This window comes from Cucumis melo, chromosome 11 (genome assembly GCF_025177605.1).
Source record: "Cucumis melo cultivar AY chromosome 11, USDA_Cmelo_AY_1.0, whole genome shotgun sequence".
NCBI classification, from domain to species: Eukaryota; Viridiplantae; Streptophyta; class Magnoliopsida; order Cucurbitales; family Cucurbitaceae; genus Cucumis; species Cucumis melo.
The window spans coordinates 32,225,691-32,236,507 of record NC_066867.1 but is presented as its reverse complement, the minus strand read 5'-3'; the positions used below and the strand labels follow the sequence as shown (position 1 = coordinate 32,236,507).

At 33.2% G+C, this 10,817-nt stretch overlaps 1 protein-coding gene across 1 annotated transcript; it reads left to right on the top strand.

Moving 5' to 3' along the window:
- Positions 1–1,194: 1,194 nt before the first annotated feature.
- On the top strand, positions 1,195–10,153 carry LOC103498852 (probable DNA primase large subunit). Its single transcript, XM_008461630.3, has 19 exons — positions 1,195–1,363; positions 1,992–2,053; positions 2,140–2,243; positions 2,372–2,453; positions 2,558–2,617; positions 2,793–2,850; positions 3,127–3,146; positions 4,135–4,218; positions 4,374–4,438; positions 4,676–4,724; positions 4,812–4,859; positions 4,938–5,027; positions 5,175–5,234; positions 5,901–5,960; positions 6,752–6,826; positions 7,546–7,631; positions 8,785–8,878; positions 8,955–9,062; positions 9,632–10,153. The coding sequence occupies exons 1-19, from the start codon at positions 1,228–1,230 to the stop codon at positions 9,647–9,649; spliced, it is 1,359 nt and encodes a 452-aa protein (XP_008459852.1). The 5' UTR covers positions 1,195–1,227; the 3' UTR covers positions 9,650–10,153.
- Positions 10,154–10,817: the final 664 nt, after the last annotated feature.

Below are 10,817 nucleotides of genomic sequence, written 5' to 3'. Positions count from 1 at the left end.
AAATTTAGTGACTCAATTTAGCTTTTTTATTCTTTAGTTTACTAAATATAGGAAATCATGTTTAGCTAAGGGTAGCTACATGACTAAATTCTAACTCTAAATATTGTACTAGAAAAAAAATAAAAAATATAGAAGGGTGGAGATTCAAATTTTTTTATATGGCAATGATTTATGGAAAATGTTTAACGTTCTGATAAATAGGTCCATAAATTTTAAAATGTATCAAATCAATGACTATTACCAAATAAAAAACTTTGAACTTTCAAATTTATATATGGTAAGTTTTATTTGACTACCTACGAGGTTTTAATTTTGTATTTTTTTTAGTACGTGAGGATGGAAATTTCATAAATCTCTAGGTAACTAACAAATAATAGATGTACATGAGTCATGTTTGTTTTGACCAATTTTATGTGTAATAAATTGTTAAACTATTATACATTTTTATCTCACCACCCTCTTAAGCAGAAAATTAACTATTTGTAAAAATGTTGAACATCACAAATTCTATTAAGTCGAGAGACCTATTTAATATTTACAAAGAATCCATAAACTTGTTAAATAGTGGAAATTAGGGACTATAGTGTAATTTACTCGTCCTCTTTTCACTCAAAACAGGCTTCCGGCCCAATTTATATTATCCAAATATCAAAGCCCAACTATCCGACGAGTCATTCCCGCCCTTTTCAATTCCCGCCATTTCCAGGTCCTAAAACTTTTGTCTGAACCGGAAAGACCCGAACCGCCCGGCTTGGTTCGGATAGTATACAAAAAGAATTTCTCACTTTGAAAAGTGAAAAATTTTAGTTTGGTTCGATTTTCGATCGGAAAAACTAATATAACAAATCAAATTGAATAAGCTTTTATAGTTATATATTGAATTGAAAAACGTATTATTAAAAAAATTTCATCGATCAGATTTGAATAAATTATAATTTCGTAAGATATAATTTCTATTTACGATATCATTTTTTTTTACGTTGGTTTAATTTTGATCGACTTACATTGTCGTTTCTTTTCCTATTTCTTGCTGTATACTATATCTCTTTGTCATTTGTTCGGTTATTGGTACCAAGCCCGTTGGTTTGATTCGAGATTTGAACCAACAATTTACGGGTCCATTCCGGTTCAGGAGATAAACCGGCCAATGATTCTCCTTTTCGGTTTTCATGGCGCGCTTTAAACTCCATCGATTCTCAGCTTCAATGCCAAGATCAGTAGACTGCCATGGAACCCTATCTTCCTCAGAGAAAATCTTCCGTCTCGACCAATTCCACTACCGCTCTCCCACTCTACCGCTCTGCTCCTCCTCTTGAAGTCAGGCTTGAAGATTTTGAGCTTTATGCCATAGATCGTCTTCGAGGTGACACATTTCTCTCTGCCTCGGTTTTCTTTTCCAGTCTTATGCTCTTCATCATCTTATATTTTGGTTGCTGTTTATTGGGTTTGTGGTAATTTATGGTTTTAAGCGATCTTGATGGAATGTGGCTTGCCGGCTTATAACATTGCTGAATGAAGCAATGTAATTTAGGGGGTAGGGAGATGGTAGGAGCTTGAATTGTTTTTGTTAGCTAGAGATTTGAATGGAAGGAAGTTGGTGGCTTTATGTTTGGATGAATTGGATATTGCGAGTTGATGTGTTATGAATCAACAAATAAAGAAAACAGAAAGCGTATAGCAACTGAAAGTCGGAGATTTACATGGTTTAATGATAGCGTGTAACTAAGTTCATGACCAGATGGACGACAGTTTATTGTTAGAAAATAATTCAGAATATAGACTACCTCTAGAGTTATAGTGTTTATGTAGGGCACTGGTCTGAGTCAAAAATCATAAATATAGTAAGGCCCTGTACATTATCATTTGAAGTGCCAGATCACAAATTCAAGGCATTTTGGATGTTACATGCCATTAGTAGTATTATTAATCAATGACTGTTCTAGAAGAATCCTGAACCGTAATCTTTACCCGCTATTGTTGTTTGAGCGCAGTTCTTAAAGGGATTTCTGATGGGCTATCTCGAGGAAAGAAATCTGAAGAAATGGAGAAACTGGTGTGGTTTGATTTTTTTCCCCAACATTTAAACACTATTATTTTTCCAACTTTTCTCTAATGGCATTATTATTTTTACACTGACAGGTTAGAGAATTGTTGAAAACCAACATGAAACATCCCCAGGCATCTGAGGTTGTGAACAAGGATATAATATCTCACTTTGTTCTGCGCCTTGTGTATTGCCGAACGTAAGTTTACCGCCTTATTCTTCTTCTACTACTTCTTTTTCTTCTTCTTTTTCTTCTTCTTTTTCCTCTCTCTTTTAAATTAGTTTTTGGCTTCGCTTTTGTTTATCATTATTTTGGCTTGGTCTCAGGGAGGACTTGAGAAAATGGTTTCTTTCTATGGAAACTATGCTATTCCGACACCGTTTTCTTTCTGAAAGTCCTGAATCTCAGGTAGTTATATGGTATATTCTTTAGTGCTCTCTCCATGCTTGTTCAACTGTCTATTGCGTGGACACTGCCTCTGTGTACTTCCATTTTCTTTTCTCCATTTTCAGAAGCAGGTATTTGCGGAGCTTGGTCTCTCATACAAAGCAATCAGTAATGCAGAATTTGAGGTAATTTAGATATTTAATTTCATTGGCAATAATATCAAATATTTATAGTCCCAAGCTGTCACATTGATCAAAGATTCAAAATGTACAACCTTCTTTAGCTTGTGAAATGTATTGAGCCTCTCTTTCTCGTCCATGAGTTTTCTTTCAAATAACTTTTACATTTTCCTTCTTATAGGCTGTAAGGGACAAATTGGTTCAAGTTGCTCGGTTGATTGGTCAGCCTGCACCAAGTAGTAAGAATCATAGTTTTCACTTTTAATCTTCAGACTTGTATGATTCATCATGTGAGATAATTAGTAGCAAAACTTTTAATTATTTTACTAACTTAAATCATCACTAACTCAAAAGTTCAAGTTAATTGTCAATTTCTTTTTCTTCTTGGGTGGGCATCCTTGTATAAGTGTGTTTACTATCTTGTGCTAGAGAGTATAGTGTGAGAGTTTATTTTTATGAGGATGTTTTCTTCTATTATTATCCATATGCTTATCTCCTATTTTTTGTTTTTGCAGGTGATGCTATATACTATAAGGTTTGTCTTCTATTTAGTTAGAGATTTCTTCTAATATGCATCACAGTTGCTATCTCAAGATGGTTTTAAAATTATTTTGTTTTAGTTCAGGAAGCGGAGTGTTGCAATTGGTATTTTAGTTGATGTTCATATGAATTGTAGAGATGAAACCGTTCATCTGTAGATAATATCAAGATTCACCGTTTCTCTGGATCGAACGTTGTGATATATTCGATACTAAATTTTGACCATTGCATCTATTGTTCAAGGAAAAAGAAAAGTTTTGTAGATTGATGGATTATTCCCTCTAGTTCTGTCATCTGTTTGGGAAGATGAAAACTGCCCTGATTGATGGATCATTTTACTGTTATTGAGTACTTGGAAATGTTTGGTATCATGTGGATAGGATAACATACGCCACATGCATTTGTACATGGATCAATGCTGGATCCAATTTGGTAACAAGACTCTTTTTTTAAGAAAAAAAGTAATAGGACCCTTTTCTCGATACATGAACCTATGGAGATGGTTGCTCACAAATTTTATAGATCTGTTTGGAATGTTAAATGTCCTACGGAAGTTGAAGTCTTTGGACAGTCCAATTTTTTGTTAGGAGGGAATTAGTGCCCACTGCACACAACAAAGTTCTGTGGAGTACGGAAGAATCTTCTTAGTGGTAGATGGGCCTGTTATGAAATTAGGGGATTTTAATTCCTTCTGTTGCCGTCTATTGGAGTGCCATCTGGAAAAATTTCTTAAATTGTTCTGTTTGCAATATTGCACCTGAATTTCTTGCATCCATGGCTTGGTAAGTTGGATACCTTGTTCCTGCTGATGTGGGTGCTTGGTTTTTTATACTTTCTATGATCATTATTGATATTTTTTTTTTTTGAGAAGGATTATTGATGATTTTTGTGTCCCTACTAAAAGAAGAAAAATGAAACAAAATGAAAATCCAGCTTGTTGAATGTTCTTTTTTCTAATCTGTTTCCTACCTAATCTTATGAAGGTACCATGGGAAGAAGTTCCAGAGCTTGTGGCTGGTCGAAGAGTATTTCTCCATAAAGGATATGCATATATTGCTATTTATCAGGTTAATATTATGCTTACAGATATGTATATATTTATTTTCATTTCATCAATGAAAATTTTTGTTTCTAGTTAAAAACACATGCATTTATTTCTATATTTAATGCACTTTCTTAGTCTTAAATAGTTATTTCTAATTTTCCTCCATATAATTCATAGGTGGTTTCCCTTGTTGCAACACAATTCCGCAGTTACCTGTCAAAGGCCCTAAGTCTGACGAACAGGTTGTTAAGAGATCTTGATTCGGATCATACTACATTAAATTTTCCATCAATTACTATCTCATATATAATTGCAGTATTCATGGATGAAACTTCGTTTCCTATTACAGAAAGATAATGTGTGATAATTTCGTTTTCTCAAAAAATTTATTTATTTTATGAAGCTTAAGAAGACCCAAGCTAGTACATTATGAAATTTTCATTTTTAAATGTCTAAAAGCTATGAATTTTTGTTTCCAGGAAATGGACATCTACAATAAGAGAACAAGAGAAAGATCGGTTGACCCCAGTGAGTATTATTTCCGTGAACCATGTGTAGTGTACTGTGAAAAGCTGTTATACTTCTGGTGCTTGACATATTTTAAATACTTTATAGATAGTAGAAGCCCTTTGCACGAGCTACCTGGGTCCTGACTACTCACAGGTAGTTTATTTAAGTAAGTCATTACATTATCACATGATGTAATCTGATCTGGTTATTCGTCGCTTAATATTTCTCCAGCCAAGAGAGTATGCTGATATATCAATAAAAGACCTTGACCAAATAGCTAAAAGTTCATTTCCTCTTTGCATGCGACACCTATTTGAAAAGGTTAGAAGACTAACCCCAAAACTTGGCCTAGTAAATCTGGAAGTTGTTCTCTCTCTCTCTCTTCCTCCCTGCTATTTCTTCTTGTTTTTGGTACATAATATGGAATATATTGGTCAATTTTCATTTATTTATTTTACTCATGTGCAGCTGAAAGAAGATCATCATTTGAAGCATGGAGGGAGGATGCAATTAGGTCTCTTTCTCAAGGTTGTACACTGCTGATTTACATTATGAAGTAATTTTCATTTCTTCTTTCTGTTTGATATTATAATCACTGAAGGTTGACTAGATTGAATAATAATCTTTCATTCACTATATACACACACACAGACAGACAAGTGCTGAATTGTTTTGTTTTTCTAATGAAGAGCTGAATTCCTCTTATAGATATGAAATTGCGCACATGTTATTCCCTTTTGCATGGTTACAAATTTTTCTTAATGAATGAGTAATTTTGATATCGGCTAATTTTTGTTAAATGAGTAATGTTGACATCATCTAATTTTTGTTATCATTTGATACGGAACTAGCATTCCTTTCTAGAAACATCCGAAAGATATCAAAGCAGGAGAATCACTTTTTGTACCTAAATGGAAAGCTATTGAGTTTACGCAAAAGCTATATTTCTAGGATCAAAACCATAGGAACATCCGGAAAAAAGTATGAACTGGTTTGAAGGTTTAAGCAGTAAATGCTGTTTAATTTAGATGATCAATGATATTTGTATGTGAGGAGAATCAACCGTCAAGAATAAATAATATGTATTTGATTGAAGTATGGTTAGTATAGTTCATAGAAGTATTTATGTGCGATGCTCCTTTCATTATTGGTATGGAGCCTTTTAATCTTTACTCTTCAACTCTACACATGCAGGGTGTTGGTTTGAAGCTTGATGATGCTCTGGCTTTCTGGAGAGCTGAGTTCTCCCAGAGAGTAAGCATAACATTACTCTTTTAAGTTATCCGCAATGGAATAAACATCAGTAAATACGGCAGCACTGGAGGATGAATATTCATTATATTTCTTAGCTTTTTCTTCATAAGCTATATACTGGAACATGATGACCAGTTATAATTGTTTGTTTATTTATTTTTTATTAATTGTGTTTCTTTTCATTATTTTGAGTTATAGTTAATGTGCACATCAATTATATAAGAAGTAAATTTATATCCTAATTTTTATTCACGAATAATTATTGATACAAGATTGTAGGACCCCTAGTTCTAGAAATAGAGGATTATTAGTATGATTATTAGAATTTAGAAGGGGCATATTAATAATTAGATAGCATGTTTGTTAGGGCTTTTACTTATAAATAGGAGAGGTAGGTTGGAAGCAAAGGTGTGAAGAATTTTGTAATAGTTTCCTTTGGGAAATTTGAGAGAGAGTAGCGCTCTCAAAAGGCATGTTATATTGTAGTTTTTTCATTGATATTGCAATATAAATCTATCTTTTAGTGGTCTTTGTTGTTCTTGAGTATTCTTTGGAGATATCCTAACTGTTTCTTAACAAGAGTTTACATGATACTCTCGATCAAAATTAATTTTAATTGAATTATGATCACAAAATAAGTTAGATTTAAGAGCTCTGGGAAGTGGGAGGAGCAATAGGACTTAGTCACCTTTCCTTGTCACTAAATATTATATTTCATGTCTTCTTAGCCCTGTCCTCACTGATCATATTCACACTCATTCGTAGCTATTGCTTTATCCTTTCTATTGTAGGTTGGTGCTGAGAGGTTTGACAAAGAATATGCATACAGTATCAGGCATAACTATGGAAAAGAAGGCAAGAGAGTGGTAAGAAACGACCTTTAAAATTCTTTAAGATGCAGATTTGTTTTTGAAACATGAAAATTTTTACGATGCAGAATTAGTAGGGTCAACACATAGATTTATGTTTTAGGAAACTTCAAATATTTTTGTATGTTTTTTTCACATTTTTAGTGGCCTATTTCTCGAGAACTTGATTTAATGATTTCTTGTTATGTTTTATTTGATCTCTCCATCTTTGTTCTACTCATACAGCTATAAGCAGATTTGTATAATTTTGGGTTCTCTTGATTTGTATCTATAATTCTTCCTTCTTTCTCTTCTGTTTTGTTTGGTTTCTATTACCTCTCTAGGCCTCGCATCAGATCTATTACGTTGTTGGTATGACCTAAGCTTGTCAAAATATGTAATGGTAATGCAGTATGATGATAGCAGATGTTGGATTTAAGTTTTTAATATAACTGCTTCCATTAATGTTCCCCTATTTTGCCTTTTTATAGATTAAAATTCTTTGACAGAAAGTTGTCCACATACGTATCTATTTACTTCGGTATTGTGTTTTATTTATATAATCATCCGATTAATTTATTTTTGCCTTTTTACGTTAGAAGATCCATTAGGGAACCCGCCTACACACAGTCATCCGATTAATTTATTTTTGCCTTTTTACGTTAGAAGATCCATTAGGGAACCCGCCTACACACAGTTTCTTTGTAGAAGTATGATCTATTTTCTATCTTTACTAGGATTATTCGCCTTATTCCTGTCAAAAAATAATCTCATCATCACCTAGTGTTGGAGATCATCATGGATGTCCCTATAGACATTTCAGGTACGCTTGTTTAAACAATTTCCTGATATCTTGAATTTTAGGCTGAAAAGATTTAACCAATATATTTGTATATATTTTTGTGTTCACAAGTTGTTTTTACGATAAAGTGGGACCTTTAATTTTGATTAGTAGAAGATGTGGAATAGAGGTTTAGAGCAGCAACGAGGTCTGTCAGGAAAATAAGTTAATTAGGCATGCTAAGGGTAGTTTGGGCTTTTGGTGCATGATTCTATTAGAAACAGTATTTTAAAAGGCCCTCTTGGTTGTGCACGTAGGCACTAGTTGCAAGTCTGGCACCTCACCTTAAAAAGGTGATGCCCACAAAAGAAGGTGCACATTACACGTGCATGCTTTATGAAGCACCAAGACTCAAAAGCCGTGGACCTTGGGGCGTTTTCATTATTTTTAAATAATAGTAATTATTAAGTGTTTTCCTTATTTATTAAATAAAAAATCAAATTCCACTTCAATTTTGCTTTCCCTTTCTTATGTAGTACTTTTATATATAGTGCACCTCCAAAAAAGCATCCACGCTTTTTTTGCACCTTGCACTTAATCCTTAGAAGACTATTGTACTTTATTCCGTCCATCCTGAGCTTTAAAAAGACTAATTAGAGGACATGCAAAGAAGGAAGTAGGGAGGAAGAGAGGGTTAATTTTCGTGCTAATTAGGTTAGAGGAGCTTTTTAGTCTTGAAAATTTCTAATTAGTTCTTTTCTAATTGTATCTCACCTTGAATTAGTTTTTGGCTCAAGGAAGCACTAATAAAAGGTAGCAAGGTTTCAGGTCTAACATCTTGATAATAGAGTAGATCAAAATATCTAGTGATATGGCAGTGAAGATGGTAAGGAATGTATAGAATTGAAGTTGGTAATTAAGACGGTCCAAATTAAAGTGTATTAATTAACTGTGCCCGTGTTGAAAGGGCTTGCTACTTTTTAGTGCGGTATGGAGTCGATAATATACAAACTAGATTCCATGATGCCAGAGCAAGTAAATCTTCATCTATCTACTGTCTGGATGATGTTTTTGCCATTTTCTGCTTCACTTTGTTTAATTGTTTTTCATTATCAGTTTCTTATTTACAACGTAAAACTTACACTACTTTCAGATATATTTTTCTCATTGTTTGACATATGGATATCTTTAACAGTGAAGACAACTTAAGAGCAGCTCTTGGTAAAATGGGAGTAAATAACCGGACAATGGATGATATAATGGACAAAGTGCGAAATAGACATTATCAGGTTCTCAATTTACTGCCTCTTAATTTTTATGTTGTCAGTTGGGAATAATGTTAATAGTTGTCTCATGTATCTCTAGTTGGCATGCACCTTGACATTTGAATCGATCCATGGCTCGACATGTGATGCTGGGATTAATCATCCAAACCAGTACTTCATTGATAGTCAAAAGGTCCTGCAATCTAAGGTAGACCATTTTCCTCAACAAGTGCTTTAGTTTTCCTTTTGTGGATAATATTCTGTGGTCCTGCCTTGATGAGTTCTTCGCATCTATCATTGTTTAGTTGGTAGTGTTATTGGAGTTACATATACCAAAGCCAATATCTACCGCAGATTCAACTACACATACTCTGTTGTTGTGTTGCTCATGTAACTTCGTCATGTTGTAATTTTGATGCTTTCTTCTTTTATGGACACTGAATTTTGTTGCCACATGCGTCATATTGCCCTTGTGAGAGTTTGTCCCTTGTCATGCGACTTAGGCCGACTGCATGACAGATTCTGAACTCAATGGCTGCTACCCTACTATGAGTTATTTTATTATTCAGGGAGATAACGAAGGTGATTTTAGAGACATCTGGATTGTCTTCGAGTTTGGCCACTATGGCAAGAAATACCATTATGTGAAATGTTTACCCAAAAGGGCCTTGGCTACGTAGGATCGAAGTTGGGGCCATATATCTTGTTTTAGACAAAGTTGTTCACATAGCATACAATTCAAAGTTGAAACTTAATACCTGCACTTGTTATTTGCAGAATAATTCAACATCCTAGTAACACACGTTCAAGCGCCTCAACAAGTGGGAATCTACTTGGGATTCTTCAGGTCTGTCATTTTTTGATACCTACTCATATTGTTTGGTATCAAATCACATTTCATGCAGCCTTTTTGTTCCACTGGGAAATTCTCTTACAAGGTGAATGAGTCAAACCATTAACATCTTTAATCTTTAGAACTGTAAATTTATACATGTAAAGTTCTCAACTGCTCCCTAGATGTTCTTTTCCTTCGAGGTGAATGAGGTTTTTGTTGCTTCGGATAGTTGTATTGTCGAAATTTTCTAAGTCCTTTTTATCCTTCAATATTTTGTTTTATTTTGGCTCTTGTATTATTTGAAAACATTCTACTCTATTTCTTTAGTCTTTATTTCATTTTTCTAGCAGTTTGTATCTTTCTAATTGTCCTTTTTTTTCGACTTCAACTATATGCGATATGTGGCGATGTAAGGATGTAAAATCGAACTTCTGATTTTTTAATGAAGCATGCAATTTATCTTATCTTTATGATGTGCTAAAGTTAGCAAAAATATTAATAGAGACAGTTGTCACATATACAACAAAATTTACCGGTAAGTGAGATTATATATTTGATTGGAGTTTAACAACAAAGTCTGAACTTTGTCGAATCGATTTTGCCATATTTGTAATTTACTTTTAAATGTTATTATACACTTAATTATTAACCCTAAATATGTTATTCATTGTAATTATTCATCACTTGTTATCATCTCGCACAATTTTGTATGTAGCAATTATTACTTTACCGATGTAAGCAAATAATAATGTTATGTACTTTCTACATGTTTATGTTTCTCATATTGCAATTTAATTAACTTTCAACCCTTATCACTAATATACATTAATTATCTAAACGATATTGATTTATACTTTAAACTCAATATTAATAACTAAATTAAAATAGTACTAATTAAAATGGGGCAACACAAAATTCTCCAATTTAACAAACATTTTAATTTTTCATACAATACATATACCTAATACTAAAAAATTATTGAATTAAAATGATACCAGATCAAAACTTGTTAGTACACAAATTTAGAAAATTTGTTCGTTCTTAAAATGTAAAGTAACTTGTTAGTACACAAATTTAGTTGCTCGTTCTTAAAATGTAAATTTCATAGGTGTGGTGTGTGCCATTGAT

Bases quoted from the DNA above. Each gene is read 5' to 3' on its own strand.
- LOC103498852 (XM_008461630.3), top strand. From the start codon at position 1,228: ATGGAACCCTATCTTCCTCAGAGAAAATCTTCCGTCTCGACCAATTCC. The intron at 2,454-2,557 runs GTAGTTATATGG...CTCCATTTTCAG, and splicing joins CTGAAAGTCCTGAATCTCAG to AAGCAGGTATTTGCGGAGCT. The intron at 2,618-2,792 runs GTAATTTAGATA...TCCTTCTTATAG, and splicing joins TCAGTAATGCAGAATTTGAG to GCTGTAAGGGACAAATTGGT.